General features: G+C 41.9%; 1 protein-coding gene across 1 annotated transcript in view; it reads right to left on the bottom strand.

Moving 5' to 3' along the window:
- The window catches only part of KCNH8 (potassium voltage-gated channel subfamily H member 8), a 374,236-nt gene that overhangs the window by 176,370 nt on the left and 171,743 nt on the right, over window positions 1-26,123 (bottom strand). Inside the window, exons 4-5 of the mRNA XM_007053238.3 lie at window positions 21,650-21,777; window positions 3,795-4,035 (exon numbers count right to left, since the gene is read on the bottom strand). Of these exons, the coding sequence (XP_007053300.1) occupies window positions 3,795-4,035; window positions 21,650-21,777 (369 nt within the window). The remainder of the gene's footprint in view (window positions 1-3,794; window positions 4,036-21,649; window positions 21,778-26,123) is intronic.

The raw sequence follows: 26,123 nt of genomic DNA on the forward strand, positions 1-26,123 counted from the left end.
AAAAGAAAGAATCAAAATCACTATCAGTGTAAGGTCCTTCTCTTACTGTGACAGTCTGAGGCCCTGTTCTTAGGCTAAGGCCTTTGGCTAAGCGACAGAGGCAGCCGTAAGCTGGGAAGGGACCGGTCACATCCTCACATTCCAAAGTAGTCACATTGAAAGAAGGTGCTATTGGGCTATTAGGAGTACAATCCTGACCTGATAGTGCCTATCACCTCCAGAGAAAGGGAAGTGCCTAGAAGATGTAAAAGGAAACTGAGGTTGACAGTTTTCTGTCTGGTAAGAACTCACTTATCAATAGACACAGCTGGGAAACTCTTATGTCTTTATAGATGTAGTTGTGAAATCCTCACTTCTGTGTTGTTTTGTCATTATAGTTCCCACTTTGCTATTGTTTACTGGCATGGTCTCTGTCTGGTTCTGTGATTAATTATACAGCAGACAAACAATTTTGCTGGGTGTAAACTAATTAAGGTGGTGGGATATAATTGGTTAGCTAATCATGTTACAATATGTTAGGATTGGTTAGTTAAATTTCAGTAGAATGATTGGTTAAGGTATAGCTAAGAATATTACTATATAAATTAGGGGCAAACAGGAAGTAAGTTGGGATTCGAATATAAGGAAAAAGGAACTTGTATGTAAGCTTGCTGGAAGTTCACCCCAACAAACATCGAATTGTTTGCACCTTCGGACTTCGGGTATTGTTGCTCTCTGTTCATGCGAGAAGGACCAGGGAAGTAGGAGAGTGAAGGAATAAGCTCTCTAACACAGTGATGCAGTAGTTCATGTACAACAAACTGATTACAATCAGTTCTCTCACTTTGGAAATCTTGAGAAATTTTCGACACTTTTTCAATGTTTCCCTAAAATTGCACAAATTATCCATTAAAAGTATCCTTGTCAAGGACAACAAAGCCCTCAGTCTTGTGCTTTACCTTGAGTACATGACTAATCCCATTGATTTCAGTGTGCTTACTCATGTTCCAAAAGTTAAGTCCACGCTTAAGGGTTTTGCTAGACTGGCGCACAACTTAACATTAACATTTTCCACTCCCACAAAAATATGAAAGAACCAGTTCTTACACACAATAAATAGAAACCCTAAAAGATCTAAACAAACTGTCTCCAGAACAAGAGGTCAAAAAATTAGAAAATCCAGCCTCTATGTTAAAAAAAAATAAACGATGGGGGTGGGAGGGAGAGAGGGAGAAGGAGGACAGCAAAGGGGATAAATAAAACAATTACCAAAGAAAATGTGTGAAAAAAAGAGTAAATGGTATTGGGTACATTTTCAATGTGATGCTTGTGATTCTCATTACTGTTAATTGAAATTGGACAGATAAATCCCTTTTAGTGCACCAAATATTTTACCCATATATGTTTATTCATAATTTTACTTTCTTTACTCACTATATCACAAAGCCAAAAGCTGGCACAAAAAATAGCAGGCAAAGATCAGAGAAGTCAGGAAAAATAAAAAGAACATTTGCTACATGCATCATGGATACATCATTGTTGATGTATTGATATCAAAGTTGTGTATTTCTACCCAGGAACTGAAAGAAAAAGGGAGTGCTGGGCCATAAATCTTCTGTCTTGCTACATATGAAGAACACTACACATAAATCAGATAGTCGCAGTGTATGTTTTCTCATTCTCAGATTCCAATTACTCAGTCATAACATCAACCAGTTATCTGCATTCTGTATGGTAAGGGAACCTGTGATCATCCGGTTATTTTAACCTTGAATCTACATTATTTTTACACTCTCTCTCTCTCTAATGGAATTGATTTGTTTTTGCACTTTTTATAATGTAATCTGTAGTCACTTCATAACTGATTAGCGAAAACCTCACACCTCACATTTTACAAAGGACAAAATTCTGTCTGATTTGCATCACAGAACCTATATCTCTATTGCATATTCTACAATGGTTGAGGATAATGTGAGCAATTAACAGGGAATAAATAAAGAATAATAGTCAGTGGAGAACCACCATGAGTATCAGGGAGAAGAATTTTACCTTAAATCTGCATTTGAACTCTACTTCCAAAGGTGAAGAGACAAATATTTCAGAGTCTTCCATTAAGCATCATTTCTGCTAGCTATTCTTATATTAAATTTAGTTAAATTTCTATCAGTAAAGGGGAAGAAACATTTTTCAAGATGATCTTAAGAAAAACTCCCCCTTTCCCCCATTTTCTTCTTTAAAAATAGCCTATATTTGGTGTATAAGTAGTTTGGATTTTGTTCTTATTTCTCATGCATGAGCTAACCCCTCATTCCAAATCACCATACTTTTTCTGTTAAAAAAAAAATTTCCCATTTTATTTTGTACTTTAGATATTTTCTTTTAAGATTCCTCTACTCTGCTGATAATTTTATTCCCTCCTCCACATCCTTTCCTTTCTACCATATCACATTCCCATGTCTCTGTGGGTTAAATAAAATCCTATTAAACTTTCCATGTTTCTCCAAAAAAAAAAAAAAAAAAAAAAAAAAAAAAAATACAGCTATGTATTGGCACCAGAATTGTACTTATACTCTTTATGCAGTGTAGCTACATATTTTTTAAACAATAGATATAGAACTGTATTTGAACTACAAAAAGTTCAAAGACCCTTCCTGTTATACTCAAAGGCCTATGATCAGTTTTTCTGCGTTCATAAAGAAAAGGAATGAATCTTTAAAAAAGGGAAATTCTGTGCACCACAAAAGAGCCAGCAGGAATAATCCTATTTCCCAATATATTAAATTTTTACCTCAGTGTTTTGGAGATATAATTACTAGAGGGTTCATAAAACAAAAATCAGTTAAGAATCTGAAAGGGGACGAGCAAAAAAGCAAAATTTACACTTCAAATACCAACATTCAGGTGGATTACAGAACATAATCAACAGTACTAACGTGGCCTGTATGGTAATGAAACAGGGAGATAATTTCCAATATGAAAATCATATTGCACCACTTTTTTTAAGCAGATCTCCCACTGAAGCTATAATAACACGCCTAACTAGAAACCACATTTTGGTAAGTGGCATGATAAATATATAAGAACCGTGGCAAACTGCCGGTACAATTGTGATGGGTCCCACGCTTCCTCTTCTTGGGGGGGTTCAGGGCATGGTTTCCTGCCCCTGAACTAGGGTATCTACTGTCCCACTAGTAACACAGAGAAGGGTAGTGGAGAGGGAGGGACCCAGGCCCGCCCTCTACTCTGGGTCTCAGCCCAGGGGCCCTAGGGATAGTGGTAAACCACTTGAACTAGTGATTCCTTCCCGTGGGCTACTTCCCTCTCCTGCTCTTCAGTTTGTGAGGCTTCCTGCCCTCTCTCTCTGCACAAGCCAGGTGCCTCTTTACCTAGGGTCTTGGCCTTCTAGCCAGCTATGGCACTTCTCCAAACTGCTCTCTGCTCCAACTCCTTCCCCTGACTGATTGACACAAGGAGGTTTTATCAGGTGACTAGCTTCAGGTGCTCTAATTAGCTTCAGCTACTTTTAATTAATCTATAGAAACCTTTCTTCCCTCTACAGGGAATAAGGCTTCTCCTCATCTTGGGACTTACATATCTCTCCTATATCACTCTCCTGCTGCCTTCTGGCCATGCTGTATCACAGAACAAAGAAACCACCAAATATCTGTTAAAAAAGAACCCTGTTAGGACATGCTGCTGAGAAATTGAATATTTTAAAAAGTGATATAATTGTCTGATCATTACTGCATCTTTTTACATTAAATTTAGATATTCTATAAAAAACAAAATTCAGAAAGCAGAAAAATATATCTTACCTATGATAAAAAGAATTTCCACTGCAATGTCACTGACAGTTGTGCTTCGAGTTGTAGATAGCTCATCATTGCCAATAAAGCAAACATTATAAGGTACAGTCACAGCAACATAAAACGTTGCCAGTAAAATAAGCCAGTCCCAGCCAGCTTTAAAAGTGCTAAAATGCAACAGTATGAATTTGGACTTTTTTGCATCTGAAACTTTGTATTCCGGAAATGCTGGTTTATCTACAAAAACATTCTGAAAGAAAGAATGGGAGAAGTTAGGAAAAAATATCTGACCTCAGATTATATTTCAATGAATTTGATCTTTCATGTTATAAAAAGAGCCAAGAAATATGGGTGACACTTACAGTTGGGCAAATACTGCAAAACGTTTTTTTGGCAAATAATCATTCAAATTTACAAACAGATTCACTTTGAGTATATTTGTAAACCCTTTTGTGTTCACTCTATGAATACTCCTAACAAACAAAATCATTTGCTATAATATTTTCCCAAACAGTGAAAGTTAAGCAAATATTGCAGAATATCAAAGGAAAGTGGATTTTCCATTCATAAGCTATAGCAAACATCACTGGAATTTGATCTTGAGAGTTACATTCATTCAGTTGGGGAACAGAAATACATCACATGACCTACACAGCCAATCAAAACTACTTCAGCTTAATATACCAATTTTCACAATGAACCACCTGTGAACAAACTACAGACACAATTATTTGAAGAATTTATCTGGCAAACAATTTTCAAAAACAAATTTGGGGAAAAATCTGTTTGCAGATCATTCATAAAGAGAAAAAGAAGTGAAATTCACTCAAATTGTTATGAATTAATCATACTACCTTCTTGTAAGAAAAGGAAAGTTTGTTTCAATTTACACGAGACAGACAGGCGCACACACACATATTGTATTTCACTTTAGCATGATATGAAGTAGTTTAAACTGATAAAAGATTTAGGCCTGACAAAGTAGTGCCAAGATTTTTTCTTGCATTATACAAAAAGGGGATTTCACACCAACTTTATAATTGGTCTGATCCAAGAAACCTTGACTTCTGTAGTGGTCTCATTTCTTACATAAGGATTTCCAAGAACATTATACAAGTTTTAAGTGAACTGCACCACAAAGGCAATAATTTGCTAATGAATATTTTTTTAATTCAGTTCTTTTGCTGGTGAATATTTTCCTGGGGGGGTGGCGGGGGCTAGCAGAACTAATGCACATTCCGTATTTGCACCAAAGAAGTTTGGAGTACTGGATATTATTACTACAACGTACAGTTCAAAAATTAAAAGCATCAATTCTAACTGCAGTAAGCAGCATTTATGGAATGTGTACATTAATGTTATGACTCAGTAAACATCCTGTTCCTCCGGTACACTGATTTTGAATTTAGGTTTGGGTCTGTGCATTTGATTGATGTGAATCATTGAAAGCTTCTGGTGGAAGATATGCCTTAGCCCACAGATAAGCAGTCTGTAAAAGAGCTGAACCAAACTGACTAATGCTCGCTCTACCATATATGAAACTGAACTAATATGCATGGTCCCTTCCAATAAACTCCTATGGGGGCATGGTTGGACCCTAAGTGCAAAGAATCTTCATTAAGTTAATTTAGCAAAGCACAGAGCTCACCTTTCCAGAAAAAGCAATTTGCATTTCAGAAATGGACAGACTCTGATCTTAGTTACATCAGTCTACTGACATTACTCTGGATTCATGCCAGTGTATTTGAGATCAGATTTTGTCCCCAAATTTTTCTCCTTCTGCCCATCCCCAGGGTGAAAATAGCATTCCTTTTAAACATACAATGAAGTTGGAACAGACATCATGAAAACCGGCTACAAAAACACCACATTTGTTTTTAAAACAGAAAAAGAAAGAAAAAGAAAAAGAGCATGAAAAAATAGGATTGCTCAAGTACCACGTTCATCTGTATTATACAAATTTCAGATTCAAATACATCTCCCAATTCCCTCATTTTCGGTCCCTTCATCTTTCAGTTTTAAAAAAAAAAGTCTTCTCCGCTGAACAGCAGCATCCATTGCATGGACCTTTTCATGTTGCACTAATCTGAGCTTTTGCCTTGTTCTGGTTTTCAACAGCTTCATCCTGTTTTCCTAAGTTCCACTAAGTCCAGGCTGCTGTCAGTTAATTTTTAAATCAGACAGTTTACAGTGTTCCTCTTTGTATTAGTTCTAGTTCTCCTTTGAGAAGTATCTTCTCTTCCAGCTCCTTTTGTTTAATGTTTACTGAAGCGAACTTAAAATTCACCATTTCTCCATGACCTTTCTCCCACTTCTCTTCTGCAGTGGCAAACACTAGCTCTATCTTTTTCCTACAATTACTCAGATTACTTCATAGATCTTGCTAGGTTAGCTTTGAACTCTGCAACAGTAATCCATTTTTGCAGCTGCTGAACCTGTGGGTTTTTTTTTCCCCCCACTTGCCAAATATAGTTTAAGTCCAAAGAAGGGATCTTCAGATCATCCAGTCTGACCTCGGATATATCACAGGCCACCAACACCGCCCACCAACCCACATGCTACACCCACCAATCTGAATTAGACGAAGGTATTACAGCCTGCACAAGACTAAACTATTGTGTCACAGGCAGAAAAGAGGAGGGACTGAAGTGCACTGATGCCCAAAGGCCCTTGTAGTGTGAGGAAATTGATTGAGATATACCCATAAGAACTGCACCTGCCTTCGCAGAGGAAGGCAAACAAACCAAACAACCAACCAGAAGAACAAGGTCTTCTGCCTTGTCTGACCTAGGAGGAAATCATCTTCCTGAGCATGTGAGCAAGAACCACCCAGTCAAGCACCCGAGAGAGAGAATGCTCGGCCTCATCTCAGAGTACTGGCCCCCCATGCCCAGTGGCCTATCTCCAACAGCAGTAATTCTTGATGCTTCAGAGGAAGGATCACAGCAAGGGTGCTGGAATCTTTGTAGAAGCGGGGGGAGGAGTGGGGCAGCAAGGCCAAAATTCCCCCTCCCTCTCCACAGCTGGCTGATCCCGCGGTGAGCCAGCTGCCCTTTCTTCTGGCACCACAGCTGCCCCTGGTGGGCAAAAAGGTGTAATTGAAGTGCCTCCCCAGCAGAATAATATATTAACACAGCTGCTTCCACTGGCCTGGAATACTTGATCTCTGCAATTATTTTTGGATTATTTTGCGCTAGCCCGATCCCAGGGAAATTTCCAGGGAAATCTAGTAAACATTCGTAATTGTACTTGAGAGGCAGTATGATCCTTAAGATAGTGCACTAGCCCACAAGTCAGAGGGCTAGGTTTCTCTTCCCACTGACCTGCTGTATGACCTTTTGATCAATCCCTCCATTTCCCTTTCCACCTTTTGTCTGATTTGTTTATTTAGATTATCAGCTCTTCATGGCAGGAACTATCTTTTACGTGTGTGTATAGCACTTAGTGTATTGGGATCCCAATCTCACTTTGGCCTTTAGATGCTAACAAATAAAAACTGTAATTACACACACACACACACACACACACACACAAAGAGAAAATCTTTTTTCTTCTAACTGAATCTTCATGTTTTCTCTCTCATTTTCTCAAAGTTCTCGCTCAAAGAATATTCCAGTGAATATTCTTTACAGGCTGATACTCCATACCATTCTTGAGAGCAGTCTCTTTGTTAGACTCCTCTAGGTCGTCCTATACTCATGACAGAGTTTCATAAACCTGAAAGAGTTGTTCTTTCTCCTAAGTATACTGCTCTAAAAATCTTTCTTCTGTTGTGCTTTTTCACAGCTCTTGGTGGTTTCTTGTTTGTCCTTGTCATAGGCCTGGGTGAGTTTAATTATATTGCAGTACAGCTGTTGAAATTATTTTCCCTAAGCAGGAAGAACTAAGTTTGTTCCTCTGCTTTAAGTTCTTGATTATAACTTCTATAGTTCTTATCTTCATCTTTTCACAAATCTTAGTTCACGTTTAAGTTCCTGAATTTTTTTTTTTCTCTTAGGAACTGACAAAGCAATGGGAAAGACAAGGGACAATGCAGCATGTCTAATGTGATCAGCAGTGCCTTAGAGCTACCACTGTAATATTGCTGAGAACACCAGAGTTACTGTAGCTTGCGGGGAAAAAATCACAGGTTTGACAAGTCAGGCTCTAGGACAATTCTAGTTGTGAATATAGTCAGTTAAGTCCTTCTATTGATACACAAATGTGCTTTCTCATTCAGGGCAAGGATGTGCCTTTAAAGCACAGCCCTGAGCATGGGATAGTGCAGACCACAATATCTCCCCCCAAGCTCTGCAGTGCACAGAGGGTAGTCTGCACTGCAATTAAACACCCAGGGCTGGCCCAAGTCAGCTGACTTGGGCATGCGGGGCTCGGGCTATGGGGCTGTAAAATTTGCAATGTAGATGTTCGGGCCCAAGCTCTAGGATCTACACTGCAGTTTTACAGCTCCATAGCTCAGTGTAATGATCCTTTGTAATTAAAATGGTACTATAATATATTTAATTTCAGTGAGTCAAAAATAATGTGGGAGGAACGGAAGCACTGCCTGTGCCTAAAACACCAACCTCAATACTAACGTATTGAACAGAGGGACAGTGTCCAAAAATGGCTAATATAGCATAAATCCTAAGGCATTTGACATTCTGCTACTTCTCAAATATGTTATCCATATGCGCTAGAATTTTCCATTTAGCTACATACACTTCTGATGTTTTCACTGCAGCCTCTTGATTTCTTAAAAAGAACAGGAGGCCTTGTGGCACCTTAGAGACTAACAAATATATTTGAGCATAAGCTTTCGTGGGCTAAAACCCACTTCATCGGATGCATGGAGTGGAAAATACAGTAGGAAGATACACACACACACAGAACATGAAACAATGAGTGTTATATGTTATAGTGTGTATAACACCCATTGTTTCACGTTCTCTGTGTATATATCTGCCTACTGTATTTTCCACTCCATGCATCCGATGAAGTGGGTTTTAGCCCACGAAAGCTTATGCTCAAATAAATTTGTTAGTCTCTAAGGAGCCACAAGTACTCCTGTTCTTTTTGCGGATGCAGACTAACACAGCTGCTACTCTGAAACTTGATTTCTTAAATTGATTGGTTACAAGGGTAGTTGGGTCCTTCCATGTGTATAAAAAAGCCAAACCAAACTAACTATGCTTTAGACTGTAGAGGCTTAACAATTGGTGCCTTTTCCTTCTTTTCTACCGTCAACCATAAGTATGTAGGCCATACTTTCAGCATGGTGGACTGAAAAAGACTTGCAAGTCATGTGGATAATCATCTGAATGGGAGCTCCCAGTGTGATGCCTAAATGATTATTGTGATCCTGGGATGTATAAAGGGTGATGTCGTGGTGGGAGTCTACTATAGACCACCAGACCAGGGGGATGAGGTGGACGAGGCTTTCTTCCGGCAACTCGCAGAAGTTACTAGATCGCAGGCCCTGGTTCATATGGGAGACTTCAATCACCATGATATCTGCTGGGAGAGCAATACAGCGGTGCACAGGCAATCCAGGAAGTTTTTGGAAAATGTAGGGGACAATTTCCTGGTGCAAGTGCTGGAGGAACCAACTAGGGGCAGAGCTCTTCTTGACCTGCTGCTCACAAACCGGGAAGAATTAGTAGGGGAAGCAAAAGTGGATGGGAACCTGGGAGGCAGTGACCATGAAATGGTCGAGTTCAGGATCCTAACACAAGGAAGAAAGGAGAGCAGCAGAATACAGACCCTGGACTTCAGAAAAGCAGACTTTGACTCCCTCAGGGAACTGATGGGCAAGATCCCCTGGGAGGGGGAAAGGAGTCCAGGAGAGCTGGCTGTATTTTAAAGAATCCTTATTGAGGTTATAGGGACAAACCATCCCGATATGTAGAAAGAATAGTAAATATGGCAGGCGACAAGCTTGACTTAACAGTGAAATCCTTGCTGCTCTTAAATACAAAAAAGAAGCTTACAAGAAGTGGAAGATTGGACAAATGACCAGGGATGAGTATAAAAATATTGCTCGGGCTTGCAGGAGTGAAATCAGGAAGGCCAAATCACACCTGGAGTTGCAGCTAGCAAGAGATGTAAAGAGTAACAAGAAGGGTTTCTTCAGGTATGTTGGCAACAAGAAGAAAGTCAAGGAAAGTGTGGGCCCCTTACTGAATGAGGGAGGCAACCTAGTGACCGAGGATGTGGAAAAAGCTAATGTACTCAATGCTTTTTTTGTCTCTGTCTTCACGAACAAGGTCAGCTCCCAGACTACTGCACTGGGCAGCACAGCATGGGGAGAATGTGACCAGCCCTCTGTGGAGAAAGAAGTGGTTCAGGACTATTTAGAAAAGCTGAACGAGCACAAGTCCATGGGGCCGGATGCGTGGCATCCGAGAGTGCTAAAGGAGTTGGCGGATGTGATTGCAGAGCCATTGGCCATTATCTTTGAAACCTCATGGCGATCGGGGGAGGTCCCAGATGACTGGAAAAAGGCTAATGTAGTGCCAATCTTTAAAAAAGGGAAGGAGGAGGATCCTGGGAACTACAGGCCAGTCAGCCTCACCTCAGTCCCCGGAAAAATCATGGAGCAGGTCCTCAAGGAATCAATTCTGAAGCACTTAGAGGAGAGGAAAGTGATCAGGAACAGTCAGCATGGATTCACCAAGGGCAAGTCATGCCTGACTAATCTAATTGCCTTCTATGACGAGATAACTGGCTCTGTGGATGAAGGGAAAGCAGTGGATGTGTTGTTCCTTGACTTTAGCAAAGCTTTTGACACAGTCTCCCACAGGATTCTTGCCAGCAAGAAGTATGGGCTGGATGAATGGACTATAAGGTGGACAGAAAGCTGGCTAGATTGTCGGGCTCAACGGGTAGTGATCAATGGCTCCATGTCTAGTTGGCAGCCGGTATCAAGTGCAGTGCCCCAGGGGTCGGTCCTGGGGCCGGTTTTGTTCAATATCTTCATAAACCATCTGGAGGATGGTGTGGATTGCACCCTCAGCAAGTTTGCAGATGACACTAAACTGGGAGTGGTAGATACGCTGGAGGGTAGGGATAGGATACAGAGGGACCTAGACAAATTGGAGGATTGGGCCAAAAGAAATCTGATGAGGTTCAACAAGGACAAGTGCAGAGTCCTGCAGTTAGGACGGAAGAATCCAATGCACCACTACAGACTGGGGACCGAATGGCTAGGCAGCAGTTCTGCAGAAAAGGACCTAGGGGTTACAGTGGACGAGAAGCTGGATATGAGTCAACAGTATGCCCTTGTTGCCAAAAAGGCTACCGGCATTTTGGGCTGTATAAGTAGGGGCATTGCCAGCAGATCGAGGGACGTGATCGTTCCCCTCTATTCGACATTGGTGAGGCCTCATCTGGAGTACTGTGTCCAGTTTTGGGCCCCACACTACAAGAAGGATGTGGAAAAATTGGAAAGAGCCCAGCGGAGGGCAACAAAAATGATTAGGGGACTGGAACACATGACTTATGAGGAGAGGCTGAGGGAACTGGGGATGTTTAGTCTTCAGAAGAGAAGAATGAGGGGGGATTTGATAGCTGCTTTCAACTACCTGAAAGGGGGTTCCAAAGAGGATGGCTCTAGACTGTTCTCAGTGGTAGCAGATGACAGAACAAGAAGTAATGGTCTCAAGTTGCAGTGGGGGCGATTTGGGTTGGATATTAGGAAAAACTTTTTCGCTAGGAGGGTGGTGAAACACTGGAATGCGTTACCTAGGGAGGTGGTGGAATCTCCTTCCCTAGAAGTTTTTAAGGTCAGGCTTGACAAAGCCCTGGCTGGGATGATTTAGTCGGGGATCGGTCCTGCTTTGAGCAGGGGGTTGGACTAGATGACCTCCTGAGGTCCCTTCCAACCCTGATATTCTATGATTCTATGATAAACAAGGAATATCAAGTAGAAGCAGGCAAGTTATATGTCTTTGTATCTGGTACTGGTGCAACTGCTATTGGAACAATGTGACCAGAGCCCGTGTACACAATTCAAGAAGGATATTGATCAATTGGAGCAGGATTCAGAGAATAACCAAAGCAATGATTAAACGATTCAAAAACATCTCATAGTGAAAGACTCAAGGAACTTGGCATGTTTAGATTAACAAAGAGAACGGTAAAGGGTGATTTGATTACAGTCAATAAATACCTACATGGGGAACAAAAAAATTATAATAGAAAGCTCTTCAATGTAGCAAAGGTATCACCTGATGCAATGGCTGGAAGCTGAAGCTAGACAAATTCAGACTATAAATAAGGCAAACTTGTTTAATTGTGAGGGTAATTAACCACTGTAACAATATACCAAGGCTTGTGACAGATTCTCCATCACTGGAAATTTAAAAATCAAGATTAGATGTTTTTCTAAAACATATGCTCTATTTCAAACAGAAAATTAATTCAGAGAAGTTCTTTGGCCTGTGCTACACAAGAAGTCTGAACAGATGATCACAGTTGTCCCTTCTGGTTTTATAACCTATGAATCTACACCTTGGGTACATTCTTTTAGATACCTGTTCTGAGTGTCAAAAAGATGCTGGATTAAGCACCCAGTGTATACACAATTGACTTTGGTTATTTTAACATTGAGGTTGATTTTTAACATGAACAAAACAGAGTGCAGACTGAAAGCTTTGATGAGAATATTTTGGCTCTTTGGCCATATATTAAACTAGAAATCATTAATATACAGCTATTTAGGACTTCAGTCAAGTGAACTATATCTTTCGTTTTCTAGAGACCAAGTCCGATGAAAAAGTATTTTTTCCCTCCACGTCCAAAGCCATATTTTTAATTTAATGTCACCTTACTTCCACAGCAAGAACTTTCAGTTGCTGCAAAATAACAGCTGATAAAATTCAAAATCTGTTTCTAAATTATTTTTATAAATTAACTTTAATGGTTTTGTTCTGTTTTCAAATTGAAAATTATGTTACAAACACAAAAATACATTAAAAGAACATTATGATTGCAGTCAAGCTCCCCAAAGTGAGCAAATGCCAGACTTAAGCTCACCTGTGCAACTTTAGTTGTGTGTATTCATTACAATACAGTCTTTAATTAAATGGTCACATACTATTTTTTCCACATGACCCCTGCCTCATTCAGTGCATGGTGCTCACTTAATTAGCTGCTGTTCAATATTTTTTCCTCCCCATTATTGAATTTATGATCCCAGGCCTTTATTTATTATTTGCACACTATTTGTACCCTGCTCTGAAAAAAGAATTACTAGTTTCCTCATGGGCCTATCTAGGTCAATTGTCACTAATTAATGAGTGCTTCACAAACATTACTTTATTTTCATAACACTCCGTAAAGGTGAGGGGATAGTATAATCCCATTTTATAGATGGGGAACTAAGGCAGACAAATTAAGGTAAAAAGTATCCATTAGTCCATAGGTGCTGGAAGTAGTGGTGCTGGGGGTGCTGCCGCACCCGCTGGCTTGAAGTGGTTTCCATCATATATACGGTTTACATTTTGGTTCAATGGCTGTCAGCAGCCCACTGTACAAATTATTCCAGTACCCCTGCATTAATTTGGCATGCCCAATCTGAGCTACCTTGGACCTGATTTTTCAGAGTATATAGCATTATATAGCACTAATATATTCAAATCAGTTGCCATTGACTTCAGTTGCTGTTGTGAGTGCCCAACAGTTCTGCAAATCTGACCCTGAGGTCTCAAGTCAGGGATGCAGAAAACAAAGAATACAATCAGTGACCACCTGTGAGAGGTTTGCTTTAAGCCACTTGCCCAGCATCAGAGTAACTCTGTGGCAGAGGCAGGGATAGAATGCAGTTCTCCAGGGCAGCATTCACTGCTTTAACCATGAGACCCTCCAGTCTCTTCCTCCAATGCCCTGCCTCATTCACTACACACCTTCCAACTACTGCAACAAATGAATCAAGAGTCCTACAGACAACAGCCTCCTTCACTACACCACCCTCACCAATTCCCAGAGCAGGTTCATCACACGCATGGAATGAGGGATCCTGTAGAAAAAAACAGCACAGGATCATGTAATTAAAGACTGGATCATAATGCATACACACAAGGGGAGCGAATTAAGGTAAAACAGCCAACTTAATTCTGACATTTCCTAATTTTAGTGCTTGACTTTGCAACCTTAACATTCTTTTAACATATTTTAGTATATGCAATTTTCTGCTTGTTTAAAAAAGTAAAAAAGTAAAATTCCATCATGTGGAAACATATTGACACTCATGAATCAGCAGGGTTGAAATCTTTACATCCTCCACGCAGACCAAGGTCATCTGAGCTAACAGAGTATCCTACTGATAGCAGTAGGAGGTTGTCATCCTAGATGTGAACCAGCACTCGAGGGTGACAAGACACTTTGACAGTAGTTTCATAGATATTTGCTGACAGCAGAGGAATGGTGAAATTTGTGAATCTTGGGTTCCAACCCAGGCTCTAGAGGGGCGGAGATTCTTTTGTGGGCACAGACTCTTCTGCCTGTTCTCCTCAAACTTGATTCTTTGTGTCCCATTCCCTCCTACTTGACTCTCTCTCAGTTATGTCTTTTCCCCATCCTGGTGCTCAGTCTTGTCCTACTGTCCTCATCTAGTCAGTCCCAGTCTCCAATCCTCAGGCTTTTCAGCCTGGCACCAGTCTCCTTACCCAGTCAGTCCTAATCTCCACCTCTGACTGCTCTGTCCCAGGCTGCATCCTCCACTCCCAGTCTACTTGTCCAGTCATTCCCAGTTTCCCCCAGCTCCTATCCCCAGTCTCCTTGTCAGCAAGTCCAAGTTCCACCCATCCTTGCCTGATCTGTCTACATCCACCTCCCCTGGCTCCCATAGAGCCATCCCACCCACCCACCCAAACTTGCTAGGTAGCAAATCTGTCTGGCCATAGAAGGGGGAGTGTGCCTCACCTTTTAAAATGGCTTCCTGATGTATGAGCAAATTCTGAGAGGCATACTCAGAGGCTCTACTGGTGCAATGATAGGTTTCAGAGTAGCAGCCGTGTTAGTCTGTATCCGCAAAAAGAAAAGGAGTACTTGTGGCACCTTAGAGATTAACAAATTTATTTGAGCATAAGCTTTCGGGAGCTACTGCTCACTTCATCGGCTGCATCTAAAGGAAAATACAGTGGGGAGATTTTATATACACAGAGAACATGAAACAATGGATGTTACCATACACACTGTAACAAGAGTGATCAGGTAAGGTGAGCTATTACCAGCAGGAGAGTGGGGTGTGGGTGGGACCTTTTGTAGTGATAATCAGAGTGGGCCATTTCCAGCAGTGGACAAGAACATGTGAGGAACAGTGTGCGTGTGTGGGGGGGAATAAACATGGGGAAATAGTTTTACTTTGTGTAATGACCCATCCGCTCCCAGTCTTTATTCAAGCCTAAGTTAATTGTATCCAGTTTGCAAATTAATTCCAATTCAGCAGTTTCTCATTGGAGTCTGTTTTTGAAGTTTTTTTGTTGAAGAATTGCCACTTTTAGGTCTGTAATCCAGTGACCAAAGAGATTGAAGCGTTCTCCGACTGGTTTTTGAATGTTATCATTCTTGACGTCTGATTTGTGTCCATTTATTCTTTTACGCAGAGACTGTCCATTTTGGCCAATGCACATGGCAGAGGGCATTGCTGGCACATGATGGCATATATCACATTGGTAGATGTGCAGGTGAACGAGCCTCTGATAGTGTGGCTGATGTGATTAGGCCCTAAAGCTCACCTTACCTGATCACTCTTATTACAGTGTGTATGGTAACACCCATTGTTTCATGTTCTCTGTGTATATAAAATCTCCCCACTGTATTTTCCACTACATGCATCCGATGAAGTGAGCTGTAGCTCCCGAAAGCTTATGCTCAAATAAATTTGTTAGTCTCTAAGGTGCCACAAGTACTCCTTTTCTTTTTGCGGATACAGACTAACATGGCTGCTACTCTGAAACCTATCATTGCACCAGTAGAGCCTCTGAGTATGCCTCTCAGAATTTGCTCATACATCAGGAAGCCATTTTAAAAGGTGAGGCACACTCCCCCTTCTATGGCCAGACAGATTTGCTACCTAGCAAGTCTGGGTGGGTGGGTGGGATGGCTCGGCTCTTTTAACTCTTCACCTTTTCCTGTGCCCTTTGCGGTGCTCCAAAGGGAGTTGTTACAGGAGCAGTCTCTGAGTTTCCATGAGTGCAAGGACCACACTTCGGTCAAGCTTTTATGTAAGCTCCTTATTCCCCGCCCACAACACTGTGCAATCTTCACACTTTGACATCTGGGAAATAGATGGATGGCTGTGATATTATTACGGTCAGTGATGTGTCATTGCCCCTCAGCTTTAAGGAATTATGAGAAATATCAGGGCTCGGCACATAAAATTAAGTCATTAGTCTTGTTTCTGTTTCTCTTAGCCCTGGTCTACAATACCAGTTTAGGTCGAATTTAGCAGAGTTAGATCAATTTAAACCTGCACCCGTCCACACAATGAAGCCATTTTTGTCGACTTAATGGGCTCTTAAAATCGATTTCTGTACTCCTCCCCGACGAGGGGATTAGCGCTGAAATCGACAACGCCAGGTCGAATTTGGGTTAGTGTGTATGCAATTCAACGGTATTGGCCTCTGGGAGCTATCCCACAGTGCTCCAATTTGACCTCTCTGGACAGCACTCTCAATGCGGATGCACTGGCCAGGTAGACATGAAAAGCTCCGCGAACTTTTGAATTTCATTTCCTGTTTGGCCAGTGTGGCGAGCTCATCAGCAGAAGTGACCATGGAGTCCCAGAATCGAACCGAATGGGAGGTACGGGATCTGATCGCTTTATGGGTAAAGGAATCTATGCTATCAGAACTCCGTTCCAAAAGACGAAATGCCAAATATATGAAAAAATCTCCAAGGGCACGAAGGACAGAAGCTATCACAGGGACCCGCAGCAGTGCTGCTTGAAACTTAAGGAGCTTAGGCAAGCCTACCAAAAACCCAAGAAGCAAATGCCCACTCTGGGTCAGAGCCCCAGACATGCCACTTCTATGATGAGCTGCATGCAATTCTAGGGGGTGCTCCTACCACTGCCCCACCCCTGTACAATCTCACACAACAGGGATGAGGAAGATGATGAGGAGGGGGAGGTTGAAGATAGCACACATCAGGCAAGCAGAGAAACCGTTCTCCCCGACAGCCAGGAATTGTTTATCACCCGGGATCCAATAGCCTCCCAACCCGGGCTCCTGGACCTTGAAGGAGGAGAAGGCAGCTCTGGTGAGCGTACCTTTGTAAATATAATGCACAGTTTAAAAGCAAGCGTGTTTAATGATTAATTTGCCCTGAAGACTTGGGATGCATTCGTGGCCAGTATAGCTACTGGAAAAGTCTGTTAACGTGTCTGGGGATGAGGCGGAAATCCTCCAGGGACATCTCAATGAAGCTGTCCTGGAGGTACTCCCAAAGCCTTTGCAAAATTTATTGTGTCCTCCATGGTAGGGCGCTTTACCACGGCAGGCCAGTAGCACATAGTCTGGAATCATTGCATAAGAAAGCATGGCAGCATGTGGTCCCAGTGTTTGCTGGCATTCGTTCTTTATCTCTCTCCGTTATCCTCAGGAGAGTGATATCACTCATGGTCACCTGGTTGAAATAGGGGAATTTTATTAAGGGGACATCAGAGGTGGCCATTCCTGCTGGGCTGTTTGCCTGTGGTTGAAAAGAAATCATCCCCGCTGTTAGCCACGCGGTGTGGGGACGGGTGAAGTGATCATCCCAGAGAATTGGGTGTGTGGGGGGGTTAGCTGGGTTTGTGTGCATGATAACCTGAAAACATCAGCCCCTCCTTTTAAATGGGCAATGTGTCTTCTTCAATTTTAAGCTCCCTTTTTTCCCTCCCGCAGCTGCAAACGTTTCAATGCTGCGACTAGCAACTCCAACCCAGAGGCTAGCGCAGATAAGAAGGCAAAAAAAAGCACTCGTGACGAAACGTTCTCTGAGCTCATGCAGTCCACCCAAACTGAAAGAGCCCAACAGAATGCGTGGAGGCAGACAATGGCAGAGTCCAGGAAACCGCAAAATGAACACAAGGACAGGAGGGACACACGGGAGGATAGATGGCTGGAGCAACAGGAGAGGTGGGAGCAGCGTGATGAAAGGAGGCAGGATTCAATGCTGAGGCTACTGGAGGATCAAACTGATATGCTCCGGCATATAGTTGAGGTGCAGGAAAGGCACAGACTGACATTGCAGCCCCTGTGTAACCTACTGCCCTCCTCCCCAAGTGCCATAGCCTCCTCACCCACATGCCCAAGAATGCGGGGGTGGGGGGCAGCTCTGGGTACCCAACCACTCCACCCCAGAGGAATGCCCAAGCAACAGAAGGCTGGTATTGAATAAGTTTTGAAGTGCAGTGTGGCCTTGCCCTTCCCTCCTCCCATCATCCACCACCCCACCCTTCCCAGGCTACCTTGGCATTTATCCCCCTATTTGTGTGACGAATTAATAAAGAATGCATGAATTTGAAACAACAATGACTTTATTGCCTCTGCAAGCGGTGATCGAAGGGGAGAGCAGTTGACTTACAGGGAAGTAGAGTCAACCAAGGGGGCGGGTTTTCATCAAGGAGAAACAAACAGAACTGTCACACCACAGCCTGGTCAGCCATGAAACTGGTTTTCAAAGCTTCTCTGATGTGCAGCGCACCCTGCTGTGCTCTTCTAACCGCCCTGGTGTCTGGCTGCGCGTAATCAGCGGCCAGGCAATTTGCCTCAACTTCCCACCCTGCCATAAATGTCTCCCCCTTACTCTCACAGATCTTGTGGAGCACACAGCAAGCAGTAACAACAATGGAAATATTGGTTTCGCTGAGGTCTAACCTAGTCAGTAAACTGCGCCAGCGTGCTTTTAAACGTCCAAATGCACATTCTACCACCATTCTGCACTTGCTCAGCCTATAGTTGAACAGCGCCTGACTACTGTCCAGGGTGCCTGTGTATGGCTTCATGAGCCATGGCATTAAGGAGTAGGCTGGGTCCCCAAGGGTAACTATAGCATTTCAACATCCCCAACAGTTATTTTCTGGTCTGGAAAGTAAGTCCCTTGCTGCAGCTGTTCAAACAGACCAGAGTTCCTGAAGATGCGAACGTCATGTACCTTTCCGGCCATTCTACATGGATGTTGGTGAAACGTCCCTTGTGATCCACCAGCGCTTGCAGCGCCATTGAAAAGTACCCTTTGCGGTTTATGTACTGGCTGCCTTGGTGGTCCGGTCCCAAGATAGGGACATGCGTTCCGTCTATCGCCCCACCACAGTTAGGGAATCCCATTGCAGCAAAGCCATCCATTATGACCTGCACATTTCCCAGAGTAACTACCCTTGATAGCAGCAGCTCAGTGATTGTGTTGGTTACTTGGATCACAGCAGCCCCCACAGTAGATTTGCCCACTCCAAATTGATTCCTGACTGACTGGTAGCTGTCTGGTGTTGCAAGCTTCCAGAGGGCTATTGCCACTCGCTGGTGAACTGTGAGGGCTGCTCCGATCTTGGTATTCTTGCGCTTCAGGGCAGGGCAAAGCAAGTCACAAAGTTCCATGAAAGTGCCCTTATGCATGCGAAAGTTTCACAGCCACTGGGAATCATCCCAGACCTGCAACATTACGCGGTCCCACCAGTCTGTGTTCGTTTCCCGGCCCAGAATTGGCATCCCACTGCATAAGCCTGCCCCATTGCCACCAGGATGGCCAAATTGCCGGAGCCCGTGCTTTGAGAGAAGTCTGTGTCCATGTCCTCATCACTCTTGTCACCGTGCTGCCATTGCCTCCTCTCCTGCTTTTGCAGGTTCTGCATATACTGCATGATAATGCACGAGGTGTTTACAATGCTCATAACTGCCACAGTGATCTGAGCAGGCTCCATGCTTGCTGTGGTATGGCGTCTGCAGGAGAGCAGGGTGCCAGAGGAAGCGGTGGTTGGATGACCAGTGTTGCAGACCCACTGCACCGTCTGCTGCTAGGACACAACAGCTGAGCAGGCTGCACGCTTGCCATGGTATGGCGAGACAAGAGCAGCTGAGCAGAGTTGCAGCGGAAGCGGCCCTGCGAGACCACCAGGAGAGCAGAGTAGCAGAGTAAGCGGTGGATGACAACAGTCATATAGAGGACCTGCGAGGTGGATTCATAGCATCGGAAGAGCAGTGGCAGTGGAAGCGGTGGTTTGATGAGGACAGTTAGCAGTCCTACTGTACAGTCTGCTGAAAGCAGTATGGTGCCTGCACGGAAAAAAGGCGCTAAACGATTGTCTGCCATTGCTTTCACAGAGGGAGGGGAGACCGATGACGTGTACCCAAAACCACCAGCGACAATGTTTTTGCCCTATCAGGCATTAGGAGTTTAACCCAGAATTCCAATGGGCGGCAGAGACTGCGGGAACTTGGGATAGCTACCCACAGTGCAACGTTAGCCTCGGTACTGTGGATGCACGCCGCCGACTTAATGCGCTTAGTGCATTAGTGTGGGGACACACAGAATCGACTGTATAAAATCGCCTTCTAAAAAATCGCCTTCTATAAATTCGACCTAATTTTATAGTGTAGACATACCCTTAGGATCATGTACATTGGATTCCTTTGTAAAGGTTTAATTGGCAGTCAGTCTTATTCACTGGGCTGAGGAGGCAGAGACCGAGCCCACGAGTCCTGCTTAATGGCAGCAGAGACTAAATGCGCTGATATGGCATCATGGAGTGTTGTGGGACAAGCATAACTAGTACTATTGCTTTAAGATTCCCAGAAAGACTATTCTCTCTAAGATTCTAAATACTCACCTGTTTGGAGGTGGGGAAACAAAGGAGTCCCTCATATGGGGTTAAAGTTCAAAAGGTGTCAGAGACTTGGGTCCAAAGCCTCAGCTGGAGTAAATAAGCATCAGTGTCAATGGTGTGATGCTGGTCTACTGCAGCTGAGGATTTGGCTCTTGAGGTTCTGAGTACCACTTTGGCAAATGGCTGTCACAGTGTAGCATATAGACATGCTCTGGGATTGACTGATAGGAAGGAGATTGTAGATATTTAGGGCATCCTGGTAACAATTAGCTATTTTATTTACTGGTTAAAATTTATATTAAAAAAAGCCTAAGGGCTTTCCCCAGAACTTAGTTATTTTATTTTGTGCCTTCTGGGAGGGGGAGTCAGGAATATAACAATAGAAGGCTGATGCTGAACAAAACTGACAAAGTTAAAAAAAATACAACATCCACAGAGTATTCTATTAACTTACTTGTCAGTTACTGTTACTTTGAGATAAACACCAGGATTTTCTTAATACAGAGAAAGTTCTACTGCAATTAAATTACAAGCACATCAGGTTATGTACTGCACCAAGTTTGATACATTCAAATCAAATGTTTTCTCAGAGAAATCGCCTTCTCGATTTCTTGTAACATGTAGGTTTTTATTACTTTAATCTATTCATGGATCTTCTAGCAAAAGGTATTAAAAGCAATTATATAGGGAAAACTGGAAGCTAAAATTAAGTTTTGAGAAATTTCATAAGGCCTTTTCCTTTGATAAAAATATCTGTACTTATAATCTGACTAAACACACTGTCCTGGTTCATAAACTGCAAATGAAATACCACAGCCAAAGCTATCTACCTGCTGCTCTGCACTGCACTGGCGTACACTTTAATCTTCTTGCTATGACAACACTGTGATTAGGGATTTCTCTTATGTATGTGCTGATCTTTTTCAGCGTATTCGTTAAAAGAAACTGCAAATATGTATGTCAAAGAAAACAAAAAATAATTAGTAAAGCTAGTGAGTGCATCTGCTGCTCTTTCAGCAGCAAGGGAACATATGTGCCAAAAAGAGGAGGGAAAATGAAACATATGCATTACACCTACATTATTAATTTTTAATTTGTTCTTTTCTCTTCTTTGCAGGTGTCCGGAGATATGATAAAGGACAGCTCTACTCCGTCTCCGAGCTGAATCAAAATGTGAACCTGCTCTTCCTCTTCCCTTGCATTTTTCTGTAGAATAAAAGTGAGAGCCCATTAAACAACAGCTGGTGTCACTTTAACCTGCGAGAGCTGAACTACTGACATTTTAGAGTTTGATACAAATAAAAATACATGTAAGTGTTGTATACCTCAAAATATCCCCATTTCAGAGGAAAGGGAAGCAAGACCTACTTTCCTATAAAAAGAAAAATGCCTTTGCTCAAATGAAAAACAATTCATTATCACTCATGGCTTCAGACATAGGAAAATACAGATTTTTTCTCCCTTTTCGTTTTCAGAAAATAAATTGCAACTGATCACTGACAAAAGGCAACAGTGTCTGGGATTAATCACCACTTCATCAAAATTCCATTAACTACTTTTTGTTTAAAAAAAGAAAAAATGTTGGAAATATAAAGTTAGAATTCCCCCTGTTGAGGTGTAATAAAAAACAAAAGATGAAAAAGAAAACCAACCCCCGCCGTAACTCATTAGATTTCCACAATGACAATATATGCTTGTCAGCAAGTGTGATTGTTACGAATGTCCCATTCTCGTTTCCATGTCTTTAGAATTGTACTTTCCCTATCACATAGTCATCACTTGATGCATTCTTTAATGGACATAAAATCCATTAAGGACAAGGATCAAACATTGTTTTTGGAAATGTCTGTGATTCCTCCCACCCACCCCCATTCAGATATATGCAACTGTCAATTATATAAGCAAATTCAGGTCTCACTTATAATGTAGCAAGTTAAGAGTATCTCCACTGAAGTCAGTGGAATTACCTTGGATTGATGCTGGAGTAAAGGAGAGCAGAGTTTGCCCCATACTCTACAAAATGTCAAGAATAACAGTACCACCACAATTGAGAAAAGGAATTGTGGGAGTATAGGAAGAATCTGTCTGTCAAGCAAGTCTAATTAAAATCAATGCAGAATGTACAGTTGAGAATGTACAGCCAGAAATTAATAGCCAAAAGCTGCGCATCTTGAAGTCTGCCCAGGAGAAGTTAGGAAGCCTTGATATCTACAGAAATGATGTGAAGCATAATATGCAGAATGAGACCATTAATGAGGCAATGTGGAGGGAGCCAACCTCCCCATCCTCTTACTGAAGAATGTTACATTTAACTCATGCAACAGAGCCAACCAAAAAGGAGTGTATTTATACTTCAGTTAAAAAAACCCCAGAAAGCTGTTGCACCCACTGAATAGCCAGGTAATTATACCTCTGTACCCCATATCCATCCTTGCCCTTTTGCCTTTGTGGCATGTTCACATATCAGTTATGGCCACCATTTAGACTCCAAACGTATGGATTATTAAGCAGATCTGAACAAAGTTACATATGAGTAATGTAACTGAGTAAAATGTTTGTAGGACCAGGTGACTGGATTGTAAACTGTTCAATTGCATTATCCTGACTTTTAAGGGAGATGAGCAGCTGTACAATCATCAATAGGAGCTCCTGGTAGTCAGCACCTCTGAAAGTCAGACCATATGTGTTTCCTAATGTGAACCTAAGATTTGGTAGCAAACCTTTGTTGTCAGAGTTCAAACCCCATTCTGGTCACAGTTTGGTACTATCATCCATTCCTTAGTGAACACTTTTTCACATAAAATAATCCACAACATAATTTAGCCCAAATGGCAGTCTCTTCTCAGCAAAGCCAAGGTTATAACAGTGAGATATGTTGCAAAGCAAGACTGATGCATATGAACTTTTGAACACACCAACAGCACCACTAACCTCCGTGTTCACCTTCACATGTAGTTCTTTTTCCTTGTCATCACTAAGGCTTTGTCTACACTAGCACTTCTCTCGATAAAACTTCTGTCAATCAGAGGTGTGGAAAAACACACCCCTGACCAACATAAGTTTCACCGACAAAAGCAGCGGTTTGGAGGGCCGCTCATTGGGGGTGGTTTAATTATGCTGACATCGGCATAATCTCCCGTCGGCATAGAGCAGCTGCACAGGAGACCTTACCGCGGCACAGTTGCAGTGGCACAGCTGTACCGCTGCAAGCTCTGTAGTGCAGACACAGCCAAAGGCTCTGATTCAGCAAAATACATAAACACGTTTCATTTTAAGCATTCATTTAAGTCTGTTTTACTTCATTTGGCTGAACACTCAGCATGTGATTAAGTGCTTTGCTAAACAGGCATGCATTTTAGCATGTGCTTCAATACTTTGCTGAATCAGGGCCCAACTGCTGCTCTAGTGTGAGAGCACTTGTGATTTCTGTGGAATTTTTTCAAAACTTATTTTAGGTTTGTTCTACTCTTTCTTTCCAGAATCTTCATCCCTCTCCAATTCTAGCATCTCTTTCAGTGCTTCATTATCAGAGTCAGGCTCTATAGCTTGATGTGGCAGTTAGAATTACAAAGTTTGCATATTTGCGTAGCTTTCCCACAGCACTTGACTCCAGTCAGAGCCTGATGATTCCATTATTTGTTAGAGACTGTATCAGTAGGAGTACTAGCAACAGAAGTCCCAGTGATCACTAGGAGGAGGGAAAAGGAATGTAGAACACATTTGGGAAAAATACTACAGATATGAGACAGAAAATTCCCATCCTAGAGTAGAAGTTAGTGATGACAATGAAAAGGATCTGCTTGTGAAAAAAGAAGAGCTAAGTTAATGAGGCTGTTGGTCCATTTAAACCATCACTTGTAACATATATACGGGATGAGGGAAGTTTCTGAAATCTCCTTTTTTTCCCCGTGAACTTGCATATGCAACCACTGAAGGAGTCAATCCTGATTTCCTTCTCAGCTTCCTTGTTCACTGATTGTGTTTTTGAAATCTCTGTATATTTTTTTAATGAAGTATTGCAACTCCTGATCATTTCCTATTGTACCAGGTCTGCAAATCACTCCTTAGAACAAAGTAATTTGCTTCATAATTTTTAAAATACAGAGTTGGTTACTACCCAGTTTTCAAAAAATTACAAAAAATGCACAGAAAACTTCCTTTCTACATGGCCGGTCTTGGAATAAAAAGCAGCATAATAAACCCTATTGAAATACTCAGACCCTTAAAAGTACTTCTTTTATTTTTATCCTGTGTTTAAAATTGAAAGGATTTCTCATCTCCCCACGTACTGTGACAGATTAACGGTCCAAAAAAAGCTCCATTTTTGGGCTGAAAATCTGTTCAGATGCCCCTTCCTGTGTGATAAAAAAACCTAAAAAATAGCACTTAGAAAGGATGTTTTCCAGTTTAGTTTTCAGTCCACCTCTTCACCTGTGACAGAAGTGATCATTCATTTTTCATCTCTTCATGCTGCCCCCTACATTGTTTCTTTTATACATGGTCATCTACAGAATCACATGTATTAAGATTGAAAATTATGTCACAAGAAACATAAGATTTGGTAAGAATGGTAAATTTTAATATTAGGCCTGTGGCACTGCCTGCTAATAAACTGCCAAATATAAAGTAAAGGCATGATCCTGCATCGTTTCTGCCAAAGTTGACAGTGGAAAAAGTGTATGCCTGATCAAGCCCCAAATGTCTTCCACATTTGTTACTCCCACTGAAAGTTAATGGCTTTTGGGTGCCTAAATTCCCTTTTGTACCTTTGAAAATCTCCCCCTTATTCATAAATCAGAAGACAGATTCATTGGCATGCTCCAGTGGCTTTGTGCTGCTCTCGCAATGTAAAAGAACCATAAGCTCAGCTTATATGGCTGACTGAGCCATACATTGCATCATCAGAGTAGGGCAAAGCAGCCAGTGCATAGCAGTGGATATGGTACAGAACACTTTATTTGTTTGTAATATTCTTATTCCCTAAATGAAGTGTGACTCTTAAAAATCTGAACTATAAAATGAAATGTTTATTCATCAAGTGAGAGATAAAAGTTATACCACTGATTCAATATTGACCTTACGTGGTGGTTACAGCCATAATGTCTCTTTATAACATTGCTTTCACTTCCTCTGCTAATTAAACATTATCCACCAACTGGATGTGTTACTTAGAAATCCCTGAAGTTTCCCGAACAAGAACCTTCTCTTCTCATTAGGATCCCCCAGAGTCCCTTGCATGGCATCATGTTCCTGGTCTAGTCATGGATAATTATTACAGAAGCTGTCATGCGTGTGTGTGTGTACACATGCGCATGTGTGTGAGGGAAGATTAATACCCAGCCTTTGTACAGTATTTTTCATTCATAGTACACAGAAAAATCCTGAAGATTTATGTTTGATGTAAATAATCACATGAGCAGCATTTCAATATATAATAGTAGTCTGGACACACACTTCAACGAAATAAACTCATAAGAGGCTGCTTTAGAGACCGAAAGAAGAACGCTTATTTATATAGAACAAAATGCAGGGTGGAGTACAAAAAGGAACAA

Source organism: Chelonia mydas, chromosome 2 (genome assembly GCF_015237465.2).
Source record: "Chelonia mydas isolate rCheMyd1 chromosome 2, rCheMyd1.pri.v2, whole genome shotgun sequence".
NCBI lineage: Eukaryota > Metazoa > Chordata > Testudines > Cheloniidae > Chelonia > Chelonia mydas.